The sequence below is a fragment of the Orycteropus afer genome, unplaced genomic scaffold, assembly GCF_000298275.1.
Source record: "Orycteropus afer afer isolate SDZICR_OR568_19922 unplaced genomic scaffold, OryAfe1.0 scaffold00083, whole genome shotgun sequence".
NCBI lineage: Eukaryota > Metazoa > Chordata > Mammalia > Tubulidentata > Orycteropodidae > Orycteropus > Orycteropus afer.
The window spans coordinates 1,260,170-1,279,060 of NW_006921670.1; the positions used below are offsets into that span (position 1 = coordinate 1,260,170).

General features: G+C 51.2%; 2 protein-coding genes across 2 annotated transcripts; one reads left to right on the plus strand and one right to left on the minus strand.

Moving 5' to 3' along the window:
• The first annotated feature begins 3,175 nt into the window (after positions 1-3,175).
• Positions 3,176-5,804, plus strand: CDC42EP1 (CDC42 effector protein 1). The gene is made up of 3 exons (XM_042781056.1): positions 3,176-3,638; positions 5,059-5,346; positions 5,473-5,804. Exons 1-3 carry the CDS (start codon positions 3,176-3,178, stop codon positions 5,802-5,804), a joined length of 1,083 nt encoding a protein of 360 aa, XP_042636990.1.
• Positions 5,805-7,135: 1,331 nt separating this feature from the next.
• LGALS2 (galectin 2) lies at positions 7,136-8,752 on the minus strand. Its single transcript, XM_007941748.2, has 3 exons — positions 8,682-8,752; positions 7,439-7,595; positions 7,136-7,282 (listed from the first exon to the last, which is right to left on the minus strand). Exons 1-3 carry the CDS (start codon positions 8,741-8,743, stop codon positions 7,136-7,138), a joined length of 366 nt encoding a protein of 121 aa, XP_007939939.1. The 5' UTR covers positions 8,744-8,752.
• Between the last annotated feature and the right edge of the window lie 10,139 nt (positions 8,753-18,891).

Here is an 18,891-nt window from a genome sequence, read left to right on the forward strand (position 1 = left end):
CAGGTGTGTGAGAGTTCCAGGGCCCTGGGCAGGTACCCTGACCCGGACACCAGGGCCCGCTTACTCCAGCTACCAGCTAGGGTGGCCTGAACACCAGCAGTACCCTGAGGTCAGCACCCAGTGCCAGATGGTCTGAGAGGCATTCGTGTGAGGATGTTGGATTTGAACCTGTGGTTACCACACTCCAGGATCTGAGGGCTTGACTGCAGCACCTTCCACCTTATGGCGGCCCTGGGAGAGGCCCACCCGGGACCTACTCTGTTTCCACGTGGGCAGACAGGCTTGAGTGGCAGTGCCCTGCCCCTGCTGTCACCTTCTGCATCGTCCTCTTTCCTCCCTCCCCAGCCAGCACCCCGCTTGGCTTAGGGCACAACCCTCACTGCTGCAGCAGGCAGGGTGGAGGGGCCGAGGATACTTTTTGGGGGTGCCCAGAGGCATTTGAGAGGTGGCATAATGAGGAGATTGGGGAAGAAACTGGCCCTTCTGTAAAAGTGGCCATGAGGGTTGGGTGGGGGCGTGAGGACCCCTTGCTGGGAGGGGAAAGGTTGCCTCAGGAAGTGGGGCTGGGGGAAAGGCAGGTGTGGCCACATGACGGACACTGTGACCCCCAACACATGGCAAGTTCCTTCCCCCGAGAGATTTATCCTTGATCCCCAGTGAGCAGGGAAACCTGACCCCTGCCATGTACCTGCTGTGTGACCTTGGGGACGAGTCCCTTCTCTCCTGAGCCCCCACCATCCTTGTACCGTGGGCTAACCCTCCAGCTTTGCAGAGTAGCTGGGGGTTCACATGATGTCATGTAATGGTTGGCGCTTCGTAACTTCAACAAACATTCCACGTGGCCTTGTGGGTGCTGGGGGTGCCAGGAAAAGAGATGATTCAGATCCCCCCAGGGGGCGGAGTTAGGGTCAGGGGGAGGATCAGATGGTGGGAAGAGAAGAGAATGTGGTCAGGAAACAAAGCTGGCTTTGTCCCTTTGCCTTCTTTGTTTTTTTTTATCTTGTTATTTAACCTATTTTGAATTTCAAATAACATCCAAAGGGCAGCTTAGAGATTTTTATGCTTGGAAGTGGCAGTAAAGGTTTGGAAAAGTGGCAGGGTACTCCTAGGTGTGCTTGTTGAGGATCCTTATCAACTCTTATCAGCTGCAGTCCCAGGCCCTGGAGGTAAGTGACTTGGCCAAGGTCACACTATGAGGACATGGAGTCCCAGCCTGCCCTTGCCACTCTTGGAAGGTCCCAGGGGGTGGTCCTTTGGTATGAAGGTTATCACAGTGATCTGTGGTATTGATTTGGGGCTTGCTGGGTGCTGGGAGGGCAGAAGGCCAGCCAATCCAGGCGGCTGCCCCACCCTCACAGTGTGTTGCCGATCTGGGGAGACAAGACTGGGCTCCACAAGCCAGTCAAGGGCTATGTGAGTCAGAGGCTCTGAGTTCAAGTATCAACTAGCTCTTCTGATAGGACCTTGAGCAAAGTTGGCCCTTTTCTGGGCCAGAGGAAAACCCGGAGATCGGACCGTTGGATCATAGGTGCCTCTCCAGCCTGGACTTTCTATGATACTAGAAAGGATTGGGTCAGATGTCAGTAGGATCAGTGGAAGCTTAGACAAGGGTGGGGCTGGGAGGATGTTGGGGGGAAGGTCAGGAGGGGAGAAAGGCATAGCATTTGGCACCAGCTGAGCTTTTTCCAAAACCTGTTCTCTGCCAACAAGGTTCCTACCTCAATTTGACATATTATGATAAAAATCCTTTCCTGTGGGCCTTCTTAGAGCCTTGAATGTGCTCAGGCATGTAGGAGGCAGCTGGAAAAAGCCACTATGACCACAAGATCTTTTTTCCAAGAAGCACCTTGAAGGTGGGAGGTGCCGAGGAACGTCTGTACTGAGTGTACACAGCAGTTTTTGACACCTTCACCAAGGCACCTTCTCTCTTTCTGGCACCTCTGGGTGGGAGAGATTTTAACTCAGCATGCCAGCAGGAGGCGCTGTAGCTGGGAGCTGAAGGGCTCTGGGACTGGGAGCCCTGCTTCACCATTTCCTATTGGTGTAGCCCTGGGCAAGTCACTTCACTTCTCTGTGCCTCAGTTTCTCTTCTCTCATAGAGTGCCCTCACCAGGGCTGCAGTGTGCATGAAATGAGAGTGGGCCCTGTAGAGATACCACTTAAACTTTCTCCTGAGGTATGACCCATGTCTTAAGTGGATAGCTAGACGCATTTTTTTGTGCCTCCCTCGAGTTGATAAGGAGCTCTATTGCCACAGTGTTAAAGCATTCTGCTAACCAAAAGGTTAGCAGTTCGAACCCACCAGCCACTTGGTGGGAGAAAGATGAGGGTGTCTGCTTCCATAAAGATTTACAGCCTTGGAAAGTCTATGTGGTGGTTTTACTCTGTGCTATATTGTTACCAAGTTGGAATCAACTGGATGGTAGTGGGTTTTTGGTTAGGGTGTCAGTCATTCAGTGGGTGGGTGTCAACCCACTCAATGGCAACCACATTCCAATTTCTATCATCATTGTTTAGGAGCTCTGGTAGCATGGTGCCTAAGGCACTTGACTGCTAACCAGAAGGCTGGCGGTTCAAACCCACCAGCCACTTCTCAGAAGGAAGGTTGGGCAATCTACTTCCTTAGTGATACTGTCTCGGCAACCCAAGGAGGGGTCACTGTGAGTTGGGCCAACTCGATGGCACATGACAACAACATCATCATTGGTTAGTTTTTCCTGTTCTTGAACTTCGATCAGTGGCATCACTCAGTGTGTCCTCCTTCGGGTCTGGCTGCTACTCGGCATTTTCTGGGTGGGTTCCATCCATGTTGCTGGGTGTGGTGGTTTTTCTCTTTAGTTGCCACGTGGCCTACCATCACCTTCTTCTCTGTCCTCTTCCAGGTCTCGGGCCCGAGCAGGAGAAGGGCCATCCACGTGTGGGCCACTCTGTTCTCCCACAGAGCGTCTGTAACTGCTTCCACAGGACTGGGACTAGGAGCCAGGACTCAGGGAGAGCCATGGGCCCCCCACAGCCGCAGCATTTGGGGGCAGCACCTTAGGAGACCAAGGGGCAGTCTCCACCTGGCACCTTCCAGCAGGAGGGAGGAAGCTGAGAGGTGGGGCCCTGAGCCCAGCCTGTCTCTCTGTCCAAAGCCCGGTGGACATGGACTAGCAGCTGTGAACAGCCAGAGCTGATGCCAGGCCCTCAGGGGGCTGGAGGACCCCCCGCCATGAGCCTTGGCAAGCTCTCACCGGTGGGCTGGGTGCCCAGCTCGCACGGGAAGAGGAGGCTAACAGCAGACATGATCAGCCCCCCACTCGGGGACTTCCGCCACACCATGCATGTAGGCCGTGGTGGAGACGTCTTTGGAGACACCTCCTTCCTCAGCAACCATGGAGGCAGCTCTGGGGGTACCCACCGCTCGCCCCGCAGCTTCCTGGCCAGGAAGCTGCAGCAGGTGCGGAGGGTGGGGGCGCTGCCCCGGCGGGTGGCCTCCCGGCCCACGCCCTCACCCGCCCCGCCTGCCATCTCCCCCATCATCAAGAACGCCATCTCCCTGCCCCAGCTCAACCAGGCCACCTATGACAGCCTCATGGTGGGCAAGCTCAGCTTTGACAGCAGCCCTGCCACCTCCACGGATGGCAACTCCAGCTACGGTGAGTCCAGGGTAACCTGCCCACTCTCAGAGCCTGAGGCCCAGAGGGCTTCCGTGGTTCAGCCAAGTCTTCAGATGAGTTCTTCTGCCCACAAGTGTTGGCTCAAACCCCAGAGCATTGGGTGGGTGGTAGCAGGGGTGGGAGCCAGCTTATTCCCTAAAACACTCCAAGGTTGAGAGGTGAGGAGACTGACTTTGACTTCTAAGGGACCCTAATTTGCCCTGGGACTCTGGCAAGCCCCTCCCCTTCTCTGGGCCCTCAGGTGGACCAGCTCACTGCCTCCAACCACAGCGGTCCCCTCATGTGACAATGATAATAGTGGAGAGGTTAAGAGCCTGGCCTCTGGATTCAAAGCCTGCTTCTGCCCAATGCACCTTGCTAAACTTCAAGTACCCGCAATATCTTCGGTCCCCTACGACCATTGCAAAGATTTAGGCCCGGAGACTGGTACCTAGTAGGTGCTCAGGACACGTGAACTTTTGTTATTTGAACAAAGGTTTCCATAACATGACAGATTTGGGGAACCGCTTACATGGACCAAGGCCAGAGGCCCTTCCTGCCATGGCAGGGAGGGGCAGGGGCCCGCCTTGGCTCTGCTAGAAGGAGCAAACCTGGAAGCCATGGGCTCATACTGCCACCTGGTGGCCATTCCAGACCCTGCAGCTCTCCTCTACTGCCGAAAGCTTGCTCTCATGGCTCCCACTCCACTGGCGCACAGAGCCCCACTGAGCACTGGTCCACAGTAACCGTTAGCTCCTAGGCCTGGTAATCCTGGAGGCAGGGGGCCAGATCACATGATCTTTGAAGGCATGTGTTGTCCTTTGAGTCTGACTGCGATGCTGTCAAACCCTCAGTGTTGGTTCCATCCCTGTGCCAGAGGCTTGGTGAAAGGGAGACGGGGAACTCGTCCCCAGACTTAAGTCCAAGGGGGCACCAGATGAGGCTGACCATCAGATCACTCCCACCCCCCTAGATCGCCCCTGGGTCTTTGGTTACCTTCACTAAGCTTCTGCCCTGTACCCTTAAACTAGCCCACGTGCTGTAGGTTCACCTGCAGCTGTTGTTCAGTGCCATGCTGGGGGCTGGGGGGTCAAGGCTAAGTTCATAGTTGAGCCTGAGAGTCAGGAGACGGGAGCTGCAGGCTAGATGGCACCTCACCACATTCTGGTCCTGGGCAAGTCCCTTCCAGTCCCCAGTTGATACTCTGATTCCTCATCTGCCCAGTGGGAATGAGGGTGGTTAAGTCTGCTGGGGATTGATGGAAGATCACACAAAAGACCACAGTCTACTCACCCAGGAAAGATGGGGAAACTGAGGCTGGAGAGGGGAGTGACTTGCCAGAGGCCATATTGGTCCTTGCTCTCTCCTCTGTTCCCAGTTAGGGGGACCCCAGCTCTGACTCTCCCCACTTCTCTTCCAGGCCTGGACTCTGGGTTCTGCACCATCTCGCGCCTGCCCCGCCAAGAAAAGCCCCGTGACCGAGACCAAGACCGTGAAAGTTCTTTCCCTTCAGAGCCCGAACTCCGCCGCTCTGATTCCCTCCTGTCCTTCCGCCTTGACCTTGACCTTGGGCCCTCCCTCCTCAGCGAGCTGCTGGGGGTCATGAGCCTCTCAGATGCCCCTGTAGCTGAGACCTCAGCCCCAGCACCCACCGCAAACCCCCCAGCACCCACCACAAACCCCCCAGCTCCCACCACAAACCCCCCAGCTCCCACCGCAAACCCCCCAGCACCCACCGCAAACCCCCCAGCACCCACCGCAAACCCCCCAGCTCCCACCACAAACCCCTCAGCCCATGCTGCAAACCTCCCAGCCCACACTACAAACCCCCTGCCACATGGACACTGCCCCAATGGGGTAACCACTGGATCAGGCCCAGGGACTGAGGTGAGGCCCAACCCAGAGCGCGAGAGTCCCTGTGCACCTGCTGATGTGGCCTCCAGCAGGCGCTGGGCGACAGGCTGGGGGGGCAGCTGTCACTACACCAAGGTGGGTGCCCAGTGGGAGCGGGCAGAAGTGCTGCCCCAGGCACGAGCCTCCTGGGAGAGCCTGGACGAAGAGTGGGGGGCCTCCCAGGCTGGCAGCAGGGCCTCCGTGCCCAGCACAGTCCAAGCAAACACCTTTGTGTTCGCTGATACCGAGGAAGACGATGAGGTCAAGGTGTAAGGGCTAGGCCTGTCAGCCAGGGCATGAGGCTTGGGACCCTGGCTGGCCTTGGGGGCCTCCCATGAAGAAACAGGTGCTGCCAAATGAGATGGGGAGAATCTGAGTTGCCCCAAGCCCTCCCACACCTCTGCAGGACAGACATGGTAGGGAGGACAAAGGGGACCAGACCTGTCTGGGACCTGGCTGTTCCCAGTGGGCCCCACCAGGCCTCCCCCACTGCCACTGCACCCGGTGGCAACTCCTTGGGCCCCAGCCCCACCCCCGCTCCTTTGCCATCCCCTCTGTGCCCAGCCTCACAGTAAAGCCTTTGTCGGAAGCTGTCCTCATTGGGTGGGAGGTGGGGACGTGACACACAGGGCCATTGTCTCATTTCCCAAAGGGACGCCTGCCCTCAGCCCATTCAGGAGCTGCCCCAGCAGGGTCCCTGCTGTGTGCCTGACAGCCCTGCCCCAACCTGCGTTGAGAAAGGTCAGGTGTGACCTCACAGGGGAAGTATCCCATCCGTGTACTCCAGGCCGGCCTCTGAGGCCTGATTAAAAAGGGCTTTTTGATAAAATGTGCCCTGCGAGATGCTTGGGGACCGCCTTCAGCCCCACCTGCCTCAATACCCTCCCCTCCAGAGAGTTTTTAGAAGCCAAGGACCCCCGCGGGGCCCCCTAGTGAGGGTCCAGGCAGGTAATGAGTAACCAGACTGGAATGTTCTTGTGATAAGCAGCCCAGTGGGGGCCTTATCTGCAGTTCCGGGGAACAGCCTTGGCCCAGGTGTCAGGAACCAGCGTCTGCCCCATAATCCCACAGGGCTGCTTGGCCCAAGACCTGCTGTTGATAGAAGGCAGGTAGACACACATGTTCTAGCCCTTGATGACTAATCAAAGGGTTGGTGGTTCGAACCCACCCAGAGGCACTCAGAAGATGGGCCTGGCGATCTTCTGACAGGTCACAGCCTTGCAGACCCGTGGAGCAGTTTTCCTCTGCACACTGGGATCATCACGAGTCAGTTGACTTGATGACAATTAACAAATGCAGTGGCAGGTGCTTCTGGGGGGTCATGTCCCAGCCCCCCCCAACATGGCAGCCCTGTATCCCGTGCCTCAGTTTACCCTTTTCACCAGGATGCCGTGAGCATTAAAATGCCCGAAAGCAACAGAAGGCGTGACCAAGGCAGATTCTTTGGGTTGCTGTTAACCCTTTGGGGAGGAGCAGGGCTCAGAGGGGTGGGAACTATAGCCGCATGAATGGGAGCCAGCAGAGCCAGGAACCCCCTGGGCCGCTGTGACCAGAACTTGGTAGGAGATTGGCTAGGGTGCTTTATTCTGACGGGTGCCAACCACTCAGTGAAACTTGAAGGAGGAGATCTTGAGGCCCCCCTTCACACACAGGTAGCTCAAGTGGCTGTGGCTCAGTCTGTTGGGAAAGGTCACAGTGTGTCCATCTGGCAGCTTCACCTTGAACTGGTTGTCCTCAAAGGTGATGTTGAGCTGTGGGGGCAGGGAGGATGTCAGGGAGGCGGCAGTTACCCTGGAAATGGGTCACCATAGTGCCCGGTGGCTCACAGGGTGTCCAGGCGAGGGTCCCCTACCATCTGGGCTCTCCCCTTGACATCTGCCCCAGGCCCCAGTCCCCTTTGACCTCACCTTGACGTCTGACCCTGGGCTGAAGCACAGGTGATTGTCCCGATGCTCCTGGCCCCAGGTGCCATCCCGAGAGTTGCAGACGATGGTGGACTCCTTGAAGCGGGGGTTGAAATGCAGGTTCAGTTTCTCGGCCCCCTGGCCCAGGTTAATCACAAAGCTGCAGAAGGAGGGCTAGTGGTGAGGGTTGGGGTCACCCCCAGTGAAACGGCTTGGGCGTGTTGCGTTGACCATAGTCTACAAGAGTCACCAAAACAAGGGTGTGTGACTCAAGGTCTGTGCCTTAAAAGGAGGGAGGTGACAGTCCATTCAGACTTGGCCCTGGAGTGTCATGCTATTTGGAGCATGGACCAAGGCTGCTGGTAACTGATGGTTTCAAAAGCCAGGGATATCTGTCCTGGAGGTCAGAATGGCTGTCCTTAGATCTCTGAAGACCCTTTTAAGTTGGGCTATAAACAGGTGGAAACCTAATGTGGACGGACTTCCTGTCACCCAGAGGCGTGCAATTGGGGCTGTGTGACCCGTGGCAGCATCGTTAACAGGAGCCTGGGTTAGACCTCTGGGGTCCTTGAGAGCAAAGGCGTCCTGGGTGAAGAGTACCCCACATTCCAGAATCTCAAGGAACCCAAGCAGGAGCAATGGATCATTTTTCTCTTGGCTGGTACTCCACACACCTGCCCCCCCACCCCCCGCACACTTCCCAACCAGCAGTTGGTGAGGATCAGTTTCAAGAAACGCTGGCCTTGTTCTGCACTTGGTGGGGGGGGGGGCAATGCTGAACAGCAGCCCCCAGCAGCAGATACCTCTGGTTGAACAACAGCAGAGGAGCTGCGAAGGCGAATGCCTGACGCCCCCTGCTGGCTTCTCTTGGCTTAGCATGCCTGAAAGGTGGGCCCCTGGCCAACCAGCCCTAGGACGAGGGGTGTCCTGAAGGATTGGGTTTTCAGTAGAGGTGACTGCTCTCCTGGGGACTGGGCAGGGGTCCTCCACCTGCCCCTTCTGTGGCTACTCGGGCCAAGAAAGTGAATATGGTGTCAGCTCTGAAATTCTGAGCATCCCCAAACTCAGCTTCCCGATATGAGAGGAAGCAGGGGCGTCGTGAGGGCCCCCTTGGCCTGCAGTCCCTCCCACGGTCCGACTCTGAGGTGGCCATGGTGTCTTCACAGGGCTGCTTTCCCACCGCCCCCTGCTCTGGGCCCATGGGCTGTCCCGGCCCCACCCCTACCCTTATCCACCCCCTACTCACTCATTAGCATCGTTGGCAATCTTGCCCTTGATCGTCAGGGTTGTCCCCAACTTCATGTCCATGTTCTTGATCTCAAATTCTTCCTGAGTCAACAGAGAGACACCACTAGAACTGCTCCCAGGAAGCCCACCTCACTGTGCCCAGGGCTCTTCGATGGTAAAGCCCCTTCACAAAGCCCCTCCCATCTTGGCTGCAGGTCTCATATGCCCCACGTGAGGACTCTAAGGGAATGCTCCAGGCACTACTGAGAAGGAAAAGTGTGGGACACTCTGAGCAGGTCTTCCAGAGCCTCCCTGCTTGGCTTTGTCCACTCAGCCCGGCTAGCATAACAATCGGGGCCTCAGTTTGCCCATCTGTGAAATGGGCACAGGGGTCCCTGCCGACGTGCTAGGATGCTTGAGAACAACAGGTAGCTTCCTACAGCGTCTCCCAAATGTGTTTCACAGATGAAGGCCCTTAGCAGACCCCCAGCAACAAGGACGTATTTCGTGTCTGCTCCTCTGGAGGACGATGAGGCCGTCTACTTCATAAAGATTTATAGCCTTGGAAACCCAGTGGGAGTTGCTATAAGTTGAATGGATTCAAATGGACTTGATGGCAGTGGGTTTGGTCAATATGATTCCTTCTCCTTACTTCACTGGCTCCTTATTTTCCCCATTTCCTGGGTGGCACCTGAATTTATATATTGCAGCAGCTTCCAGCTTTCTGCAGCTGCCCTGTGGTTAAAAGGTAGGGTCTCAAAGCTGGGCTTTCAAGGCTCATTACCCAAGACTGCGATAACGTCCAGGTTTTGCATCCGTGACTAGAGGGTGGGGAATGATGGTATTGGGTGAACAGGAAGCAATGGGCCCCAGTGATTCCCAACAGCATGTGGGAGAGCACCCTAAACTGTGGGGTTTCTGTTCACAGAGGGAGCAGGGATAGCCCTGAACCAAGCCGTGGACCGAGGCTTCGCCACAGGCAAGAGCAGTGGTGGGGAGGTGGTCGGAACCTTCCCGCAGACAGCAGCTGTTACTCTACAAAGAATATGATCTACCGGCCCACTCACAGGGCTGGGGTTGAGAGAGTCTGCCTGGAGGCAGGGTGTTTTAAAGGCAGGGTCTAAGCCAACCAAAACAAACCAAACTCACTGCCATGAGTCGGACTCATAGTAACCCCTCCTTGGGTTTCTGAGGTGGTATCACTACGGAAGTAGATTGCCCAGTCTTGCTTCTGAGGAGTAGCTGGTGGGTATGAACTGCCAGCCTTCTGGTTAGCAGTCAAATGCCTCAGGCACTACACCACCAGGCAGTACTTAACCAGGAGTGTGGAGAGCTAATGGAGCCAGGCCAGGCACTATGATGCCTCAGGGGTTCTCGGCCTCAGCACTGTGCACAGCGGGGACTGGTCATCCCTTGCTGTGGGGGCCTGTCCTATGTATTGTAGGATGTTGGGCACCATCCCTGGCCTCTATCCACTAATGCCAGGGGCACTGCCCTCCAAGTTGAGGTCACCGAAAAGTCTCCAGACATGGCCGGGGACAAAATCTCCCTGCCTTTGAGAGAGGGAATCTGAAGGTGGGAGACTCAGTGCTTCGTGTAAGGGCTGGAGACAGACAGGATTCGGATGTCCGTTCAGCCTCTTATGACAAAGACTTCACCACTTGAAGATGAGGTTTATCCGGTGAGGGTGACAACCGTACCTCCCAGAGGGATGGAAATGACATCGCTGCCACCTAGCCAACACTCACAGACGCTGTGCTCTCTGTGCACGTGCCTAATGCCACCCGTCATGTGAGAAGCCCGAGTCTCCAAGTCCCCTCCGTGTTTTGCCTGCTCCCCACACGTGGGGGTGGGAGTTGGGCTGAGTGGGGAGAAGCCCTTCACTCCCTTATACAGCACCTAGAATCTCCTGGAGGCTGGTGGGCTGGAAGAGGACCCAAGCCCTTAAGGGTGGGGTGGGTGCTGCTCCAGGGTAGGGGTGAGAAAGGCCAAGGTCATAGGGGCAAGGGGGTTGTCTAGCCCTCCCTGTTGGAGGTGCTTAAAGGCAAAATGGTTTGCATTCCACTACTAAGCTAAAGGTTGGGGGTTCCAACCCACTCAGCGGTGCCTTGGAAGAAAGCCTGTCAATCTGCTTCCCATAAGATGACAGGCCAACAACCCTGTGGAGTGGTTCAACTCCAACACCTGGGGTCACTTGACTCAGAGTAGACTTGAGGGTAAAATGGTTTAAACGTGCCCTCGCTTAACAAAGGGGGAGCCTGAGGCACAGAGAGGCAGGAGTTAAGGCCGGAAGGGGGCGCAGTTCATAGAGCCCGGGGGCTGGGAGTCGGGAAGCCAGGGGTCTTTTCCCAGCTCTGCCACTAACTGGTTGAGTGACCTGAGGCCAGCCCCTCCCCTTTCTGGGCCTAAATTCTCCCAGCTATAGTATAAGAATTTGGACTAGGTGTTCCCTGGAGAAGGAGAGAGGGAGGAAAACAAGGGGAGAGGCGGGGCAGTGGAGAGGAGGAGGAGGTGAGAAGGTCCCCCTGTGAGACACACAGGACCCTCTGAAGGCTTGCATCCCTCCTAAACCTCACAGAGTGGCAGCTGTGATCCTCAAACACAGATGTAGGAGATTGAATCAGAGAGGGGCAGTGACTTGCCCAAGGCCACACAGCAAGCTATGGCACAGCCAGGTTTGGAATCAAAGTACCAGGGGTTCCAAAAAAGATCCACTTTACCCCTTGCAGGGTACTCATTATGACCTTGGGCCTTTCAATCTCTGAGCCTCACTTTCTTCATCTTTAAAAAGCTCGACAGATGTTTTTGTGTGCTGTTGAGTGGTTTCCAACTCACGGTGACCCTCTAGGACAGAGCAGAACTGCCCCCATGGGGTTTCCTAGGCTATAATCTTTACGGGATCAGATCTCCAAGTCTTTTCTCTCTTGGAGCAGCTGATAGGTTTGAACCACTGAACTTTCAGTTAGCAGCCAAGTGCTTAACCACTGTGCTACCAGGGCTCCTTCAATACATGTTACCAATAGTCATTATGACTATTGCTATGTAATAAACGAGGCTACAGGGGAAGAGGGGCTCCGGCTCCCACTGCAGATCCAGGATGGAGACAGTGGAGATGCTCAATGCTGAAGGGCCCCGGAGCTGACCCGTCCAACATCCTCCCTCTACAGATGGGGAAACCGAGGCCCTCGCCCACCCAAAGGCACGGATGAATGGGAAGAGGTGGGCAGTGAGGACCCTCAGACAAACTCACCGGCATGGCGACACCTCCAATGGCAGCTCCGGGATCCCTTGGGGCCTGGGTTCAGGGCCTCACCTCACAGTCAACCTTATATTCTGGAATATTACACATTAACTCCCCCAAGGCCATAAATGGAGACTTTGGCCCTTTGTGCCTAAATGTCTCCTGTCCCCCAATAATCCACACCCAGAACAAACAGGTGAAGCCTCCTCTCCCTGCCCAACCCGAGCATCCTGGGGCCTCCCTCCCCAAGGCCACCTCCCTGGGCCCAGCTTCCTCCTTCACAAAGGAGAGACTTGCTTTGCAAAAAAAAAAAAAAAAAAAATCTCTCAGCTGTTGGTTTCCTATGCTGCCCTGATTCAATTTGGAAGAGTCTTTGCTGTGTACTTTCTCCCCTCACCCCATTTTTTCCTGGATTTTACATGTAAGTTTTAAAAGCAATACGTGGTGGATTCAAAGAAACCATCTAGGAGGATCTACAACAGACTGTTAGAAGTGGAGAGGGGAGTGGAAGAGGAAAGGTGGAGGGTTAAGGGCAGGTAATGCCTTGTTCTTTATCTCCATTGCTTGTTGACTGACATGCCTGCGTTAGAAAATAAAAGGGAAGAAACAGGAAGAAACACAGTCCCCCATCAGCTTACTCTCTGTATCCTATACATGGGAGACTCCCCTCTGTCTATGCAATGTTTCCTGCTTCAGTCAGTAACATTACAGCCCACGAATCCTTATTTCAAAATTGTATTTGATAACAATGAAAAAAAATATGTATATGGATACAGAGGTAGATGTGTGTGTATGTGTATATGGGAGTAGGTGCACATGCATGTCTAGGGGTATGTGTCTACCTGTTTGTGTTTATTATACATACATAATAATGTGGTCAGGGAACACAGTTATGGTGACTTCCCAGGTGTATCTGCACAACATGCAGGAATGGTTTGCATTAAAAGGCTTAGGACTCTAGTCTCCTGGGACAACTTGGTCTAACATAGTTCATAAAAGAAAAACAACTGTATTTGAATGGCTGTGAAATATCACACCCTTCAAGGACCAAATGTATTCCACCAATTTCCCTTTGCTGAACAATTAATTCCAAATGTTTGCTGTGGGACTTCCAGTAAGATGGAGGACTAGGCAGACAAGCGACACACACCCTCTTCAACAAAGAAAAGAAAAAGCAGTTGACAGAGATACAGAAGATAATCCTGGAGCCCTGAGCTTTGAAAGGAACAATGCTGAAGTGGATTAGGCACCAACTAGTGGAAAAACCTGAACAAAAACAGTGAGTACAGAGACGGTCAGAGCTGCGGACTATCAGCTACTCTGATGGGACCAACAGCCTGAATATTTCCAAGTGGTGTTGGGACCTGAGAATTGACCTAAAGATCAGCCATGGTCATAAAGGGCTGCAGGGACGACTGGCTGGTGGCCTATGACTAGGAAGGGAAACAGCAAGGAGGGAGACTACCTGAGCTGTTGACTTTCTGCTGTCCGGAGGGTGCAGCCATTTTGATTGTTTACACTCAGCAGTCATTTTGGATATTTAAAGTGACTGAGGGCACAGCCATTTTGAATGTTCACAAGCGGCAACCATTTTGGATATTTAAAGTGATGGAGGGTGCAGCCATTTTGAATCTTCACAAGTGGCAGCCATTTTGGATTTTAAAATGATAGCATTCTCATTCGGATTCCAGGGACCAAAGAATAAGCTCTGTTTGCCAAGGTCGGCAGGGACATATGAGAGGCTAACGGCAGGAAGAGAGACAGGTGGTGAGTATATAAGCACTGTCAACTAGTGTGACAGTTGGATCTGTGTGTCAACTTGCCTGGACCACAATTCTGTGTGGTTTAAGCTGTTGTGATGTGGTTATTCCCATGATGGGATCAGATGATTATGTTTGAGCAGGAAATCTGTTCAAAGGGAGTTTCCCTAGGGATGTGGCCTGCTTCCAGTATATCCAAGGACATCCTGGGAAAAGAGACATTCTTCTGTGAATCGGGATTCTGTTGTGCTGCTTACAACTGTGAGTGAACAGTCCACCATTCGGCCAGGAGATCTTGGATTCATCATTCATTGGAGTCAACAGCCGGTGTACTGCCTGCCAACCTTGAGCTCCTCAGCCCCTGTGGTTGCAAGAGTTGGGAAAAGCCTCCAGTTTGACATAGAAAAGCCTTCAGCTTGACGTTTGATCCAGGAACTTTGGACTTGCCAGCTTCTATAAGTATGTGAGCCATTTTCCTAAGATAAATTTCTCTATATATACATATAAGTTTTACAGGTGTTGTTTCTCTAGAGAACCCAGTCTAACACAACTAGCAAATAGAGGAGCATACTACCCTGCTTGCATAGATAACATACAAAGAAAACGAAAATCGTGGGCAACTCACTCCAACATACAATAACCAATTAAATATAAACACAGAAACATCACAATGCCTCGGAGACAACAGAGCATCACAGTCCACACAAAGAAGCAAGATAAAGCAGGAGAAACAAGGGGCCAGGATAGAGACCCAAAACACATCCCTGAGGAAGACACAGCATTGGAACTTCCTGATAAGGAATTCAAAGAATTATTTTTAGGGATCTTCAACAAATTGAGAGGCAGATCAAGAAAAACAGAGAGAAAACCCTAGAACAATTTCAAAAGACAATACAAGAACAAAATGACAAAATAAATGAAAAATTAGAAATGATACAAAATCTACACACAGAAATCCAGAAGATTAATACTAAATTTCCAGAAATAGATCAGACATTGAATGGGCAAAGCAGCAGAATTGAATCAATGGAAGACAGAATTAGGGAGGTTGAGGGCAAATACCTGAACACTTCTTTGGAAAGGGATAAATCAGAAAAAAAGATTAAAAAAAAAAAAAAATGAAGAAACCCTAAGATTCACGTGGGATATAATCAAAAGGAATAACCTGAATAATTGGAATTCCAGAACAGGAGGAGACAAATAAAACCACAGAGCAAATTGTCCAAGATTTGTTGGAAGAGAACTTTCCTGGTATGATGAAAGATGAGAATATATCCATTCAGGAAGTCCAACGAGCCCCAAACAGGATAGACCCCAAAAGAAAATCACCCAGACATATCATCATCAAACTCACCAAAACCAAAGACAAAGAAAGAATCATGATAGCAGCATGGGAAAAACAAAAAGTTACCTACAAGAGGCAACCAATAAGACTAAGCTTGGATTTCTCAGCAGAAACCATGCAAGCGAGAAGACAGTAGGATGGTATATATAAAACCCTGAAAGAGAAAAATTTCTAACCAAGAATTAGGTATCCAGCAAAATTGTCCCTCAAATATGACGGTGAAATTAGGACAATTCCGGATAAGCAGAAATTAAGGGAATTTGTTAAAACCAGACCAACATTACAAGAGATGCTAAAGGGAACCCTTTGGACAGAGAAGCAACAACAGCCAACAACTGACCATTCACACACAGGATGATATAACCCAGAAACCAACCCAGCTATGAAAGTATCCAAAGTAAATAAGCCTACAAGATTGTAAACAGGGAACCAGAGACATCAACTGACAAATGAAGACAATTACAAACCAAAAAGATGGGAAAAAACTGTCATTAGAGAACTTCTAGATGGTAGGGAAGTCAAGACAACTACAAGATAGAACAGACTGTTCTAAACTTGGGAAGAAAACTAATAGATCACAGGGTAACCTCAAAGAAAAATGATAAACCTTCACATCAAAAAAGAGGACCAGCATAAATATTCAGCAAATACTAAAACAATAGCAACGAAGGAAGTGATAACATGATTCATAAACAAAATGATCTCAGCATAGAAAATTATATGGAACAAAGAAATTGACAGCACGAAAAAGCACATAACAAAAATGACAGCAACAAATTCATATTTGCTGATAATTACATATCTGACAAGGGACTTATCTCTAAGATTTATAGCGGAAGAGTGGATGACCAAACTATGGTACATACACACAATGGAATGCTATGCAGCACTAAAAAATAATGTAGAATCTGCAAAACACCACATAATATGGATGAACTTGGAGGACATTATGCTGAGTGACATAAGTCAATCTAAGAAGGACAAACATAGTATTAGTTTGTTGTTGTGGAGGGTCAAGGAAAGATTTATATATGGAGGGAAACTTTCATTGTTGGTTGCCAGAGGTGGGAGGAGAAGGGAGGGAACACTGCAAAAAAAAGATTGCGTTGACCCACGTCACTTTAATTTTGTGTATTTCACTGTACATAAATCATATTTCATTAAAATGCATTAAAATAAATAGATAACGAATGAATGAATGTATGTATGTTTGTGGTGGGAGGTGTTGCTACATTGAATCCATTTGCGTATCAAGTCAGGTTGCATCTTGACAGTTCATTTAGCACAGAAGTCCAGGCCTTTTCTAGAGCCATGGGTTTGGCGTTTTCCTTCAGGCTTGGCTGTAGCCTCTCTTGGAGGAGGGTCAGAAGGAAGCCACTGAAGGCCATCACCCGTGCCAGGTGCTGACCGGTGGCAGGGTGCCCTGCTCTCACGCAGGACGCTGCCTTCGGTTTCCTCATTTCTCTCGTGAGAAAATCCATCCCTCCTTGGCCTTTCTGCGGGGGCATAGTGAGGTCCAAACAAGATAAGGAGTTTTCCAGCACTTTCCACGTTTTAGCAGCGGTATTTTTCTTTTTATTGTGATTTGGGTCAAAGTTTACAGAGCAAATTGGTTTTCCATTCAAAAGTTCATACACATTTTGATCCGTGCCATTGATGGCAAGCCTCACGGTGTAATAGCATCTCCCCATTTCCCCCCTGTGGTTACCATTTCCCTTCCTCCTTCCTTCCTCTCCCTTCCTGCCTCCTCAGCTGTATCTCTGGGCAAATGCTGTCCTTTTGATTTTGTGGCTGGTTGGTCCAGTGAGTGTGTGTCTCCCTGGGGTTACTGTTCACCTTACAGGCTTGTCTATTGTTTGGGTGAAGGCTGAGCCCCCAATGACTTGAAGGGTGTCTAAGGGCCACGGTCTTGGGAAAGAGGGCAGAAGGGACGGATGGGAGTGCGGTTCCACTAGTCTCTATCAGACCAGTGAGCTGATCTTTTTTTTTTTTTTCACTCTTTTTTTTTTTATTGTGATTTGGGTGAAAGTTTACAGTGCTAATTCACATACAGCAGTTCACATACACTTTGTCTCATGACATTGACTGTAATTTACCCCAATGCAAAAGCTCCCCTCCCTGTTTCTCCCCATAGTTACCTCTTCCCTGTGTTCATCCCTCCATGCACTCCTGTCCCCTGGGCTGTCTCCCTGTGCATAAGCAGCCCTTCTTTCTCCCATGATTGTTCTCTCCAGGAAGTGTATCTACCTCAGGTAAATGTTTAACTCTTATGCCTGTCTTTTGTTTGGCTGGAAACCACAGGTGTGGGTTCAATTCCAGACCTGAAGGGCAGCTAGGGGCCATAGTCTCAGTGGTTCCACCAAAGCCTGATCTTTTTGATGATTTTGAGATTTTTGTTCCACATTTTTCACTCTGCCCAGCACTTTCTAACATGACCCTTTTCAGAGCTGGTCAACAGTGGTAGCCAGGCACCATCTAGTTCTGGTCTCAGGGTTGTGGAGACTGGGGTTTCCAGCATCCAATAGGCCTTTGGACTAATTACTTCCAGGCATCTTTCATTTTTTTCACTCTTCTTTGCTCCAGACGAGGTAAAGGTAGTATCTTTCTTCTTTTTATAGTATTAATACTCACTGTAGAAGTTTTGGAAAGTGCACACAATAAAACACTTAAAAGTTCACCTGTTTTAGAGAACTGCTCAAAGGCGGGGAACGTGATCACATGTAGAATGTGTACACTTTTCTGTGTATGCGTTTTCACATTGTCCCTGGGCGGAGTCTGTTGTGTTGTGCCCTTGAGTCCATTCCAACCCCGTGTATCACAGAGTACAACTGCCCCACAGGGTTTTCTTGCCTGTAATTTTCACAGAGACAGATCTCCAGGCCTTTTCTTCATGGTGCTGCTGGCTGGGTTAGAGCACAAACCGTTTGTGTCATGCAGGGTGTCTGGGTGGTACAAATGGTTAACATATTCGGCTTTAACCTAAAGGTTAAAGGTTTGAGTCCACCCAGAGAGAACTCAGAAGAAAGGCCTGGCCATCAATCCACTTCTGAAAAATCAGCCATTTTTGTGGAACACAAAATAGCATGAATAGACTCAATAGCAACGGATTTTGCTGATTTATGTTTTGCAAACAAATCTGTCCTGGAGGAAGTGCACCCGGAATGCTCTTTGGAAGTGAGAAAGGCCAAACTTCATCTCACTGCCTGTGGTCATGTTGTCAGAAGGGACCATTCCCTGGAGAAGGATGTCATGCTTGGTAAAGTGGAAGGTCAGCAAAAACAGGGGAGGCCCTCACGAGATGGACTGACTCAGTGGCTGCAGTGGTGGGCTCAGGTGTAGCAGGGACTGTGAGCCTGGTGCAGGGCCGGGCAGTGTTTCGTTCTGTTGCACATAGGGTCTCTGAGTCAGAGCCGATTTGGCGGCACCTAACAACATGTTTTACACCAAAGAAAGATTTTTAAAACAAAGAAGACTATAAAGGAAAGAAACATGAAGATCACTGATACACCCCAACCTTGTGTTCTCTTAACAATGGCTGCCTTCTGAAGGGTATTTTACAGTTTACAAAGCACTTTCTCTGACCGCCATCTCATTGAACCCTCACAATACATTCTCAAGGTGACCTTTACTACAGTCCCATTTTACAGATGGAGAACTAAGGGCTTTCACAGCTAGTAAGTAACAGAGCTTGAATTATGTCCCCCTGGCTTAGGCTGAGGGAGCTCTAGTGGTATGGTCGTTAAAACATTTGGCTGCTAAAACTCAAAATCATTTGGAGAGAAAAAAAAAAAAAGGTGGGGACCAGGTTTGCTGGTCCGATAGAGCCTGGTGGAACCACTGAGACTATGGCCCCTAGCTGCCCTTCAGGTCTGGAATTGAACCC

Bases quoted from the DNA above. Each gene is read 5' to 3' on its own strand.
- CDC42EP1 (XM_042781056.1), top strand. From the start codon at position 3,176: ATGCCAGGCCCTCAGGGGGCTGGAGGACCCCCCGCCATGAGCCTTGGC. The intron at 3,639-5,058 runs GTGAGTCCAGGG...CTTCTCTTCCAG, and splicing joins GGATGGCAACTCCAGCTACG to GCCTGGACTCTGGGTTCTGC. The intron at 5,347-5,472 runs CTCCCACCGCAA...CAAACCCCCTGC, and splicing joins TCCCACCACAAACCCCCCAG to CACATGGACACTGCCCCAAT.
- LGALS2 (XM_007941748.2), bottom strand. From the start codon at position 8,743: ATGGACATGAAGTTGGGGACAACCCTGACGATCAAGGGCAAGATTGCC. The intron at 7,596-8,681 runs GTGAGTAGGGGG...CTCCTTCTGCAG, and splicing joins ATTGCCAACGATGCTAATGA to CTTTGTGATTAACCTGGGCC. The intron at 7,283-7,438 runs GTGAGGTCAAAG...CTGCCCCCACAG, and splicing joins GCCCAGGGTCAGACGTCAAG to CTCAACATCACCTTTGAGGA.